The sequence below is a fragment of the Zootoca vivipara genome, chromosome 3 (genome assembly GCF_965207765.1).
Source record: "Zootoca vivipara chromosome 3, rZooViv2.hap1.1, whole genome shotgun sequence".
In the NCBI taxonomy this organism is placed as follows: domain Eukaryota; kingdom Metazoa; phylum Chordata; class Lepidosauria; order Squamata; family Lacertidae; genus Zootoca; species Zootoca vivipara.
In genome coordinates, this window is record NC_142586.1 from 3,639,064 (window position 1) to 3,652,968 (window position 13,905).

Genomic DNA, 13,905 nt, shown 5'->3' on the forward strand with positions numbered 1-13,905 from the left:
GAGACGGAGAAAGTGCAAGTGATTTATGCTTCTACTCTGCTTGTGCTTCCTATATAACGTCCGAAGTACAAAACTTGTGTGAATGGTAATCTGTAGCTGCTAGAGGGAGGGAGAGCCTCTCCAATGTCAGGTGACATTTACACAAACAGAACTAAAAAGGCTTTTGAACTAAGTAAATAATAATAAGAAGAGTCACAAAATAAATTTTGGGCATGAAGAAGATAAGTTTCGTATCTCATGTATCTGACACAGTTTCCACACCCAACCGCGTTTTCACTGCACCAGAAACGAATGTGCCATTAAGGTGGGATGGTGGACTGCAGATGGCGATAACAACGGAATAACAGCTGTATATTTATTGTTTCTGTACGGAACTCTGAGGATGACAATACTTCTCTCCCCCACACCCCATCCAAAATCACATTTTATGTTAAAATCTGCAGTTGGAGGAACAGGAGCTACTATTTAAGCTTTGCAGTCTTCTGCATAGCTCTTGTCTCCAAAAAGAGTTTACTTTCATTTACCTTGATACAGAGTGAGATTTGGGAGACATCATAATATGCAGAAGAAAAAGTGGAATATTAAGGCATTGAAGGATGGATGGATGGGGTGAAGACTGGGGCAGAAGTCTTCATTAATACACTCTGTCGTATTAGGAACTCAGGGGACTCCTTCACCTGGTGGTTCAGGACAAAGGCCCATCTAGTCCAGCATCCTGTTCTCACCCTGGCCAACCAGATGCTTGTGGGAATCCTGGAAGCAAGGTGTGGTCATAACCCCCTTGTTCTATCCCCTTCTGCAGTTTCCAGCAAGTGGCATCCTCTCAGAGTGGGGGCGGGTGCACATAGAGCTCAACACCATGAATGTTTTCCCCAAGGTTGCCTTTTGTTTCTCCCAAGACTGCAATCTGAAGTTGGAAGAGGCAACTTAACACTTTCTTGGTTTTTTGTTTATAAATTATTGTTGAAACTGTCCCTTCTGGGGGAAAATATTATAATCTCTGCTATGCCTCTGCTTCTAAAGTAGCATCTTGTTGATGGAAGGAAGGAAGGAAGGAAGTGGGTTTGGGTTTCAGGGCCGTCTTAAGCATATCTGGCGCCCTGGTGCAAAGATCCCTCCGGCGCCCCCCACCCCGTTTCCCAGTGCCTGTTGTGCGGCTGCCACAGGCACAGCATCACGGCGCCCCCCTGGCGGCCCGGTACCCTGCGCCACCCAGCCATGCCGTAGGGCCGGCCCTGTTGGGTTTGAACCTGAGGTCTCCTGGCCAAAGCAGGCTATGGCACTGAGAGAGGCCTTCCAGCCATCTCAAAGCAGTGTGCTGGATATTATCCGGTTTGCAATCTCTGGTTTTGATGTGTCACAACTGCAACAGACGGGCTGAAGGAAGGCGTACCATCTGAAGGGAGTGTCTGTAAGCTTCACATGACCATCAGTTAATATTTTTGTGTGCAATTTGGAAAATGATTCTGGCCACACATGTTGAATAAAGAGGTTTTTTTCCTGTCTCTTAACCTACACCCACGCAGCACATATTCCTTCTCCATAGATCTCGGAGCGGGGGTGCGTGAGGGGGAGCTAATTAAAACACTGCAGGCAGCTGTTGTGACATTAATGGCCCTCCCTGATTTATGATAAGAATATTGAATATTCATGCTGCTTTTTTTAGAACAGAAGAGCAGTCATTTATTTATTTATTTATGGCTCCAGTATTTTTTTGGTAGCCCCAAGTCGTGTGTGTGTGTGTTTAATGGAACTGAAATAAGTGCTGTGAGGGTAGATTTCTGCCTTTCCTCTGCCACCCTTTGGCTAATCTGAGGCACACCACCACATCTGAAGCTACTTGGCTCCTTATGGATTTCATGGAAACGGATTCTAGGAAAGTGTTTCCATATGTGTGTTCCCAATATATCCCGGCTTCTTCTAAATGGGAGTACAAACTTGTGCGCAGGCTGGAAATGGCTTCAGGATGTGACAGAGAAGTCACATGGCCCCCATGCGCTGTGGGTGGCCTTTTGGGTTGGCTTGTGTCCTACAGTAGATTCAGTTTCAAAGAGCATCTTCCTTCCCTTTGCTTAAAAGTTTTTAATAAAGCCCTTTAACAGCGAGGAGGTTTCTTTCTCCCCCCCCCAAAAAAGGGGGAAGTGGGTGGAGGGAGTAGAAGTGTATTATTTGAATGGTACTCGAAAGGAATAGTTGATTCTCCAGTTTGTGGGGACAGAATAGTATTTGATTGCACTGGCAAATATTACAAGTACAATTTATAACACTGGAAAGCAGGGCAGAAATTGGCAGGCCTGTGTGTCTTTTCTGCTAAAATAAAACAAAGTAGCCTTCCAGTCCCCAGGGTATGACAGCCTTCCCGTGATGTCTGCAGCTCTGAGGAATAAGTTTGTAGGCAAAATATGTTTCTAAACTGCCTTCTAAATCCTAATGTAATTCTGACAAAAATATTATTCAAGAAAATTATTGCATGTTTTCCTTAGTATTCATATATCCCTACAAAAAGTAAAAGAAAAAAACTTTGACAAAATTGAACTAAAATATGTTTCCTATTGCCAGCAGAGTCTAAAGAGTAGAAATATAAAAGTCCCCCCATCCTGACCAATAGCTGTAAGCAGCTGGAGGAGGAGGAGGAGGAGGAGGAGGAGGAGGAGGAGAGGGCCGGGGGGGGGGGGGAAGAGAAAGTGCTGTGAGTGGAGGGGGACCCTTTCCCCATCCTCTGGAACCCCTGGGAAAGTCAAGCAACCTGCGGCACCTAGAACTAGGTGTGAATGGGAAGCAGCCTCAGGAAGCCTCAGGAAGCAAGTCTAGAGCAGGCATCCCCAAACTTTGGCCCTCCAGATGTTTTGGACTACAATTCCCATCTTCACCAACCACTGGTCCTGTTAGCTAGGGATCATAGGAGTTTACCTTTTTACCTTTTGAGAAATTAAATAATCAAACACTTTTTTATTTTGCTTCCAGTGCCATATAAATTTACACATATAAGTGGTGAAGACCCAATAAGATAACATATGTTGTTGGGTTCTAGTAAAATTAAGTTATCCTTCACTTCTTTTTTTGTACCAAAAACACGTTATGCACATAAGGTCTCTGAGATTAAAATAAAAATGGATCTTCAAGCTCATCAGAAGTCTGGAATCATTTTACCTATGCTTATTATATTTCTTTTCCTAGTCCTGAAGTATTACATTGATGGGCATAAGCCGAACAAGAACAGTTTGGTGATGCAAGTTTAAAGTTCTATTAATTCAGAGGCTGGAATATTTTTTTCCCTTCTCCTGTCCTGACCCAGAGTGTTTTGCTACTGGTTGAGGATAAATGTGGCTCTACAGCCAGCTCTGGAGTAACCCATAGTAATTTCACAAAAGTGGGAACTGCAACAAAATATTGCAGCATGCCCTCGCCATCTAAAAGGGGTGCTGCTTTTCAGGGTCCCTTGCTCTCTCCTTTTCTAGGTTACTCCATTTTATTTTCTCTTCCAGTTTTTTTATAGCTTTTTCAAATGATTTTCAACATTTCATGGCAAATCCTCATTAGGCTGTTTTTGTGAGAGTTTGCTCACATGTGTAACACACACAGTTCTGGGAAATTGTGTTTCTCATTTATCTAGTTTTTTTGAGTCCATATCCTGCTTTTCTTTCCTCTTGAGTGTCTAGGTCTTAAAGACTTATAGTGCACCTAAAACGAATCAGCTCCCTCCCCAGCTAATTAACAATGCACCATTTTTTTCAGAATGTCAGAGAAACTGCAAAAGATTAACTTTTATCAATATTACATGGGTAAAACTTGGTTTAAGAAACCATCAAGAAAAGGCGTGAGGGCTTATTTATCCCGTTAACAAAAAATAAGACAAATCTTGGCTATAGTGGTTGAAAGTTTTAAGATTGTCTTGTGATCTCCTTAAAGGGTGACCTTTGTGTGTTATTCTCAGGAGTTAATCTGTACATAGCATATTACTGTTGGGAATCAACTGAAAATTATGGGCCAGCATGGCAAAAATAAGTGCTTATGTAAATAAATGGTTTTACAAATGAAAGCAGACCATTCTGCTTTCTACAGCCTCCCACCCCTATTAAGTTCAGTGAGGCTTAGACGCAGGTAGGTGTGCATTGGATTGGAGCCACAGTTTTTTCTCACTAATTGCTCACCAGCTCAATGATTAAATGCAGGCTAGTACTGGCTGCTTGGTGGATGTGGAAAATCGAGGTGGAGGGCATTGCAAATTACTGTATTTTCTCAGTATGAAGGAAGCCCCATTTATTTCAAATGAGTTGCTTCCAAGTAAAATATACCTGCTGGGACGCAGGTGGCACTGTGGTCGAAACCGCCAAGCCCCTTGGGGGTGCTGATTGCAAGGTCAGCATATCGAATCCGTGCAACGAGGGGAGCCCCTGTTGCTTTGTCTCAGCTCCTGTCAACTTACCAGTGCGAGTAGATCAATAGGTACTGCTGTGGTGGGAAGGTAAACGGGATTTCTGTGCCCCCTGGCTTCTGTCATGGTGTTCCATTGTGGTTTAATCCTGCTGGCCACGTGACCCGGAAAGCTAGCTGTGGACAAACGCCGGCTCCCTCAGCCTGAAAGCGGAGATGAGCACCGCACCCCATGGAATTAACAGTCCAGGGGTCCTTTACCTTTTTACCATACCAAAGCTAGCCAACTGTACTTTATGCTAAAGACAGCACACTTGGGGATTAAATAAAATAATGTGGAGATGGATAAAATTACTGAAACAAATATACCCCAGTTCACAGGCCAACTACACTCCTCCAGCCAGCGCCAGGCTAACGGCAACCACAACGAGCTGCTCCAGTTTTTTCCTGCTACTTTAGGAGACCCCTCCACAGCCTTCTGAGTGCCACGTGGGGTGGGGTGGTGGTGGTCAGCAATCCCTATCCTGATGGCTTAGCAACTGTGGTTAAGTGTCTTCTTCATATCTTCTTCCAGTAAGCCTTATAATGCTGCCTCTGTGTTTTGCTTTCTAACTTTTATAGACTTACTTTTGCCTCTTTCATGCAAAGCATATGCTCTACCTATGAGCTATAGTTACTGTATAATTTCACCAGATGCAGAAAAGAGAAAATTGTGATTCGTGTTCTGCTTACCTTATTAATTTAACAGTAATGTAAGCAGAAAAGGATCACTATTAATCTTTTCACTATCTGTGGAATTTATACACTAACGTTAAATTTCCCAATAAATATTACTTCCTTTTCATAGTATGAAGGAGGAAGCAATGTGCTTTGCTTTTAAAATAACAACTTTGTTTCTGGGTGGTATTGCCTCTGGCTGTTGCTCAGCAGGCAGAGATGAAGGGGGAAAGCCCTTCTCAGAAGAGGGTTTGCCACAGAAGGGATAGAGGAGAGATTAGGACCAGATACAAGGAGGAAAAACCTAGAATCTTACATCAATTTCAGAACAAGTTGTTTCAAGTCATGGTCAGGCTCTGCATTTTCAGATTCAGACTGGATGATGCCCATTTTCTTATGCCTAAATGCACTGTAGCTACATAACTACATATATTTTCCTTTTTGCCTGTTGAAGTCCTACTTCTTGTCTGCTAAAAGGTTAAGTGCCTTAAAGCATTTGCTGGGCCAAACCAGAATATCCAGGACGTTATAGAACCAAGCAAACCACCTAGCTTAGATGTCACAGGAGGGGGGACACTTTTCATGTGTGTCACTGGGATCAGGATTTTGAGACTCTGCTTTCCTGTCTCAGGTGGATCCTGGTGATGTGAAAGAGAATATGGAGAGATATCATTAGACATTGAAAGCAGTGTAGGTTTCACATTTGGATTGGCGTTTAAAGGAAGTCTGATTGCAAAGTTATTTCAGCAGGCATCAGAATATTACTTATTTATTTTTAATTATTGTCCCACAATATAGTTCTCTATGTACCCTCTGCTGCCTCTCTCAGGGCAGTATCTCTTGGTAATGCCACGGTGATGCAAGGCTGTTGGGAAGAACAGTCACAAACCCTCAGGTGAACTGGGTGCTGTTTTCTGCCTTAAACAATACCTGTTTATGAGCTAGGTGTTTCTCCCACATTGCAAGTAGCCAGGTAGCAAAGATGGCTCAAATCTTCAAAAAGTGGGGCAGTACTCTGCCAAGCCGCTCTTATTTTCCTTTCCCTTGCCTCCAACCACCTAAAGCTCTTCCTTGCCTGTCCAACCATCCCTTCTCACCTCTGCCTAGGAAAGCCCCTTCAATCAGATTAGAACTTCCATCTTTCAGAGGATGTACCCTACTTCGGAACACCATAATCTGCAAACGGACAGGGCTGTTGCCCTTTTGTCCTGCTTGTAACACTCTTTGGCCCCTGTTGGCAGTAGGATGTTGAATTACGTGGATACATGTGCAAGAAAGATGTGGAATCATAGCCACAAACACAAAAACCCTTATCTGACCCCACATTTGCTGCTGCAACATGCATTTTAACAGGCAGAATGACAAATGACCCACGCAAGGCAACAAGGATGATGCAGAGCTGAGATTCGAGCCTCAAACCCTAATCCATTCCGCTTAAGTTAATTTATCGTCAAATACTAGTTTTCCTCCCAGATCTCAAACCAGTGTACAGTGGTACCTCGGGTTAAGAACTTAATTCATTCTGGAGGTCTGTTCTTAACCTGAGGTATCACTTTAGCTAAGGGGGCCTCCCACTGCCGCCGCGCCACCACCGCACAATTTCTGTTCTCATCCTGAGGTAAAGTTCTTAACCTGAGGTACTATTTCTGGGTTAGCGGAGTCTGTAACCTGAAGCGTCTGTAACCCGAGGTACCACTGTAATTTTCGATCCAGATTCTACCAAGCTGATTTCACTATATGAGTTCCATTTTCCCATCTGCATTCCTCACTTGAATTCCCCTGTAATTGATTAACCCTCAATACCCATTTCCCCCTGTCCACTGAAGAAAACCATTTCTATACGTTCTGATCCTCTGTCTTCCTGCCTCCAGGTTTAAGGCGCAGGCAAAGTGGGCAGCCATTTGGTTAGTCTGGTAGCCTAGCCTGTCTTCACTCTCCATGACAGCTCTACCTAACAAGCCATTCCAATGTCCCAGCTTCCACCACAGTGGCAGACAAGGAGTGAACCTTGCAAATGCTTTTCACTCAACGGCACTAGTTTTGGATACCCCAGATTCTCCTGAGTGAGAAACCTACCACAGCTGGGATAGCAGTCAGTTAACCGATAAAATGATTGACTGAATGACTGCTTCTTATTTGACCACAGTAAATTATTCCATGAAGCCAAGAATAATTGACGTTGTATTCTTTGACTAATTGAAAGTTCAACCTTCCTAGCTGCAAAGTTGGACACTTGTGTCTGAGTTGGTCAATCAGAAATATTGCATTGCCTTTTTATTTTGATGGTGGGAAAATAACCCTGAAGTATCCTGAAAAATACCTTTTTTTACCAAGAGTTTAAAGATGGCCTATTTGAGTTTATTTTTCTCTTAATCTTCTTCTAGCTTCTTGATATTGATACTAGCTAGTGATTTTCTACGTAATTTATGTACCTATATTGATAGTTTTTCATGAAACACTTGCCCTCTTACACTTTCAGCCTTGTTTTTTCCTATGGTGGGCTAGTACAGAAATAAAACTCTCCCCTTCCACTGTGTGAGGGCCAATAAGCTTATGTTCCTTCTCCCTACATTCTCCCTCTTGCTGTATAACTTTCCAGCCTTCACCCTCTTAAGCACAGTTTATTATTGGGATGTCTGCACATTGTTGACCATGACTAAACCAAGGTGCTTCTTACTTCACAACGAGATTCAAACCTTGGTTGGTGTTAACCATAGTTAATGTTGATGACACACATAATAGCAAACTACAATAAAGGAGAAAATCTGCATGAACGTGCCTCGTGACTCTTTTCTGACCCCTTAACTATGGTTAAGGGATGAGAAGCATCACATCGGCATATTATTTCAGTACGTTGTATCACATAAAATGACCCATGGTGGTTTTTCACTCAATGTATTTCCCTGTTAACTGCCGCTGACAGTTTCCTAACTGGAATCCATATCTGTTGCACTTACCCTTCCATTTCAAATGAGCCCCAAATTCCTTTACTCATGCTCAGTTTCCATCACACAAACAAAACTGCATGTACCCTCTATAATAAATGCTAAGATATAAGGATAACATGGACTTGCACATCACACTCTGTTTATAAAAATACTTTGGGGCAGTCGAGGTCTATAGCAGGGGAAGGCTGGGAGTGCCACGGGCAGCGGGAGGTACCAAGTCAGTATTTGCAAGATTTCTCATGGATAACTGCTGAGGTTTGTGTGGATTTTGACCAGAAGTGTAGTGGATTTATTTGGAAGGAAATTTACTACATTGATAAATATTAAAAATCTGTCCACAGAGAGCACCTCTATTTGGTCACAGTGGACTCTCATGCATGACCACAGATTGGAAATAAAAGGCACTAGTGTTCCTTGTAGTGTTTCTATAGAATGATTTGCTATTCTTGTGGCGAACAAGAATAGAAATGGGTTTCTTTCTTTCTTTCTTTTAAAAAAGTTATATCATCACTTTTCAGAGGGAAAAAAAAGAAATTGGATATTTACAGCCTTCTTTCCCCCATGTCTTGTTATAATTTTTTTAGGTGCTTCAGAGCTGGGCCCATTTTCAGATCCCAGGCAGTTTGCCAGCCTTTCATCCCTCACTGAGAGCCGGTTCTCCAACCCGCGAATGCACTATCCAGGCACCTTCACTTATGCGCCGCCCGTCACCTCAGGCATGTCATTGGGTATGTCATCCACAACTCATTACCACACCTACTTACCGCCACCTTACCCAGGCTCCTCCCAAAACCAAAGTGGACCATTCCAGACCAGCAGCACTCCCTATCTCTACTACGGCACATCGTCAGGATCATACCAGTTCCCCATGGTGCCAGGAGGAGATCGCTCCCCCTCCAGAATGCTGCCTCCCTGTACCACCACCTCCAATGGCGGCAGCGCACTCTTAAACCCTAACTTGCCTAACCAGAATGAGGGTGTGGAGGCTGATGGAAGCCACAGCAGTTCCCCAACAGTCTTGAATTCTAGTGGCAGAATGGATGAATCCGTTTGGAGGCCATACTGAAAGTTTATTGCATGGCCTAAAGTCAGTGAGCCAAAAAGAAAGAAAGAAAGAAAGAAAGAAAGAAAGAAAGAAAGAAAGAAAGAAAGAAAGAAAGAAAGAAAGAAAGAAAGAGAGTCAGCTAATTATAAAGTGCCTGTTTTTTTTCTTTTCCTTTGAATAGATTCTCTCAATATGTACAACTGTGTAGCTGGGATTTTATAACAGCTAAGTACATGCATACAACGTTAGAATGACTTTCCAGCATCATAGTTCCAATAAATGTAGATCAAAGCACATTTTACTGTCCTCTTGGAAACATTTGTCTGAGTTTTATATATTTAAAAATATTGACTCCAGTGCAGAAAGATGCCCATGTCTAGACTCTTGTAAAACATTTAAAAAAATAATAATTAGTGAGTTATTTTGCCAAGAGGGAAGAAATGGACTCCTGCCAATTTTCAAGACAAAGCCCGTGCTTTTTTGCCTTTTTTTTGGAACAAACAAAAAAAATTCAGGTACAGTTGCAACAATACAATATGCAGGGCCCCTATGCATGCACAGTGCTTATCACTACTTTTGATTGTGCTCCTATTTATACCAAAATATCTTCTGATTACAGTAGCTCTTCAACCATATTATCAAAGCCTTGCAGCAGATGAAAGAACTTTTAAGATGCACGGCTTATTTTGTACTGAAAGAGCAGCCTGGCAAGGCACTAAGGCAGCCTTGTTTACTTTGTGTTATTCATTAATGTGATTTTTTTGCCTTAGATCAGTTAACCAAAATATATATATTGGGGGAGACCCCCTAAAATAAAATGAAATCTAATTTCTTATGCAAGAAGCAAAAGATAATGGCAATATATCTTACTCAAACCAAAACAGTTTAGGTAGTATGTGTGTCTGGCTATCTTGTTATATTTTATTAAGTTATAAATATGTAAAAAATTGAGGTTATTTGCAAAAAATGAATTGTCATATAATTTTAAAGAAATATTTATAATTATTTAATGATATTTGGTCCCTTTAAAGTTTTCTTAATGTAATGATATGATGACTTAGGTCTCTAAAAATGTTTGTTTTTTAAAAAAAATACTGACAGACTTCTAGCGGTACAAAATCTCAAGGCTATGCTGAACTCTGAAAGGCAGTTCCAATATAAACCAGCTGCATATATATATATATATATATATATATATATATATATATATATATATATATATGTAATGCTTCCATCTCAAATAAACTTTGATATAGGACATTGTTTTAATTTATGAAGGAAATACTGTTTTAAATGTATTTGGTTGCCTTTTTAATCTGCCAGAAATGAACTGGAAAGAGCAGCAGAATGAGTGAAAAGCATTTTGGATGCTATTTTTAAATGGAAGTTTTTCAAAATTGAATGGGTGGGGACCAAAGTCCTCTCTCTCACGTGCAAGATCTTGGTCTCCACTCTCCCTGCTGCAGCCCCCCCCCCAGGCTGGGGGTCGCTTTGTGAGGGCTGTTGCCAGATGTCTTACTCCTGTACTCCATGCTTAGATCCCAGGCAACGCATTCTGGATAAAATCCCAAATGAAATGCCAGCAAAATTAATGACCAATCTTATAGGTCTTATCTAGTATGAAATACTAGTCATGATGCATATAGTGTATATCCCTGGCCTTTTTTCAATTGATATTTTAACCATCAGGTTACAAAAGAATAAGCACAAATGAACCACTGCAAAGCAGTTCTAAATTCAGCAGGACTAGCTTGCATCAATATTTGATTGTTCAAACGTGAATATGGATAATGAAAGTCCTCTTAAGGCCGTGTTCCCATTTACATCTGGGACTTATCATCCATCCACCCACCACCTTTTGTGCCAGAATGACAAGCAGGATTAGCTACTTGACAAGTGCCTGAGATCCAAAACATTCTGAAGTGTTTGGAGAAATCTTCTTTAAACTTCAGAGGACAGTAAGCTCATTGGGCACCTTAGACTCAATTCCAGAAACCGATTTATGCACATGCTTAACTGAAGCAGGATGTGGGACTGTGGATGAAGTAGAGCCATTTGCAGCTTGACTCCTTTAAAAGGAAGTGCCAGCTTTCCAGAATGCATTGTCTTTCTAGCCTTTTCCATGTTCTCATTTGCACTGCTTTTAGCCTCAGCTGCATTCAGCAAACATAATTTTCTTTGGACTGCAGTGCTGCCGAAGCTAATGATAAGTATGGGCTACGTTTTGGCCAACCCAACAATAACAAATGGTGAAATACTTATGCAAGGTTGTAATATAACTGGACAGTATCAGACTCATCACCTGCTGATTGCTAAGGCAGGCCATTAGAGAGACTCCATATTCCCCTGGATTATTCCTGAAAATTTGGTATGAATCATTTGCTTTTTAGGGAAAAAAATACTTACCTTCTAAAGGTTATACCTGGTATATCAAGTACCCTTTTTGTCAGTTAGAGACACTTTCCTGATGTGTGCTTTTCCTTCAAAGATGGGAGCTATTATTGATCCTATTTATTATTTGTGGTAGCTTGAAGCATACCCTTGTGGTAGCTTGAAGCATATTTGTATCTGTAAGATAAGTTTGTTCATTTCAGCAGCACTTAAAAGAGCCAGTGTCTGGTTACACATTTCAAGTTTTGTGGGTTTCTTGTTGTCGTTTATTAAGCCAGAAAAAGAAAATAAAATGAACTTCCAGTGCAAAAGCTGTTGTATATTTAATAAAGGTACTATATTTGTACATTATTTTTATTGCTGAAAGGGGGCTTTTTAAAGATTTACTATATGCATCTTAAGTAATTTTGTAGGGATATTTTTGTGTTGTTACAGGGGCTGCAGGCAGCAACCCAAAGACATTTTGAAAGCAAGAAAGATGTTCTTGTACAATTAAAATACTGGTTTATATTCCTGGATTTAATCCAGCATAGATCATTTCCCTGCTTTGTTCTGTACCTACAGTAATCTTTCTGTATCATCACGTTTTAAAACTGGATCATTTGGGATTGAAACTCTAAGTCACTCAGGTGTGCAGTTATGTTTGCCCCAAAATATGCCCATTTCATGCCCTGTGATTATGACTGCACAGAAAAAATGGTTCATTTTACAAGTCTGAATTAATTATAATTGAAGGGGTGGCAGTGGAGAATATTCACAAGCACCTTTGATAAGCACAAGGCCCTTCTCTGTGGTCTCTCACGTTTTAATTTAGTATGCTTTCCTTTTTTTCGACCTAAGCTCTCAGCAGGGAACTTCGTATTCAGTCTTGGATGGTACCTGATTCCTTGATGACACAATATAAATAAGAAAACAAACAAATAAGTTCAAAATGATTTTTGCTCCTAACTTTGCATTTGTTTTGAACTGGCAATTATTCATGTATATCACACGTTTTAATATCTCACCCACCCACCCCCAAAAACCCCTCCTGCAAATTGCATTTTCTTGTGATTCAGGATGGGAAAATGTGTGACGATTCATAACATGGGATCCTATGGGCTGTGTTTAGTATCTCAAGGATGGGAGTTACTTCTTTGAGAAGAAGAAATGCTGGTCCAGTTTGTGGAGTCCATTGTATTAAACTGCTTGTACAAAGCTTTTTCAAAGAGTATACCAAAGATAAATAAAGAATTTAATTCCAAACTCCTTCCTTAGATGAGGCTGATTAAAGGATTGGGATTAGATCTCATAATTTCCATTGAGTGAAGTTGGATTTACTTCAGTGTAAGTGTGTGTCCGATTACAACCAAAATTACTTGGGCACCAGCACCTTAGAGCCCTTAAAAATGGTGCAGGTGCCCCGTTTATTTCTGCACTGCCCAGAGGCAGCCGCCCTGAGCATGGATTTACTGGTCCTCATCTCCCGCTCTGCCTCCCCACGCTTTGTTCCAGAGGGGAATCTTTTGCACTGTCTAGTTTACCGGAATACTGCTCCATCTTTTTGCTGGGGCCTGCCATTTGAGTCCTGGTGAAGTCATTGATCAGGAATCACAGAAAAGCCATGAACAAAAGCAATAATTTAAACCTATATAAGTAATGAGGAAAGATAAAAGAAAACCAAGTTTTCTAATATCTTAAAAGTCTGAGATACATTTCATTTCAGCATGTTCTACCTGACATTTTGCCTGTTTACATTTATTTACTTGCTTTATTTTTGTTGCAATTCTTTTAAACAGAACAGCCAGAGACCATATCTTTACAGTAATTTTTGTTTCATAGGTACTCTAAGCAACTTTCCACATTACCTATTTTTTACTTAAATATGTTTTACCAGTCTTGAATTTCTGCTGGAACAAAATGATATTTGTAGCATTTCCTGTAAATACAAGCTTTAATTTCTGTCATTTTTTCTCCAATTGCTGTTGCCCAAGATTTGCTTTTTATGCACATATTGTACAAACACATTCTTTGTGCGGCAGACAGCGATTGTGGAAGGGTTTACTTTATCTTCAAAGGGATTATTTGTATTGTATGTTGCAACTGTAAATTGAATTTGTTTGGCATTCTCTCATGATTGTAATATTAATTTTGAGGTTTGAATATCATTTTCAATAAAATGGCTTTTTTGTTAATGTTGTTCCCTGCTTCTTTGTCTTCTGCCACATCTCCGTAATTATCTAGTTCATATTTGTAAATAGAGTGGAGCTGACTGGAGCCAGTGTGCTCTGAAATGTCATGCCATGCTGAGAGTTCCTTCTCCCTTTGAAGGATAGAAGCTACTATTTTAAAATAGGATTGCCAAAATTTTAACCACAGTTGCATGAAACCCCTACTAATCCTGATGCATGGTCCACATCTCATGTAGCTTCAAGGGCCCAAACTGCTGTC

General features: G+C 40.8%; 1 protein-coding gene across 5 annotated transcripts in view; it reads left to right on the forward strand.

The window, feature by feature from the left end:
- The window catches only part of RUNX2 (RUNX family transcription factor 2), a 169,325-nt gene that overhangs the window by 101,735 nt on the left and 53,685 nt on the right, over positions 1 to 13,905 (forward strand). For 3 of the 5 annotated variants that reach the window (XM_035110304.3, XM_060272336.2, XM_060272335.2), the window contains one exon: positions 8,624 to 9,918. The exons of the other annotated variants lie outside the window; for them this stretch is intronic. In XM_035110304.3, coding sequence (XP_034966195.2) covers positions 8,624 to 9,105 — 482 coding nt within the window. In that variant the 3' untranslated portion in view covers positions 9,106 to 9,918. Of the gene's footprint in view, positions 1 to 8,623; positions 9,919 to 13,905 lie in introns of those variants that run through there. 5 annotated transcript variants of the gene reach the window in all.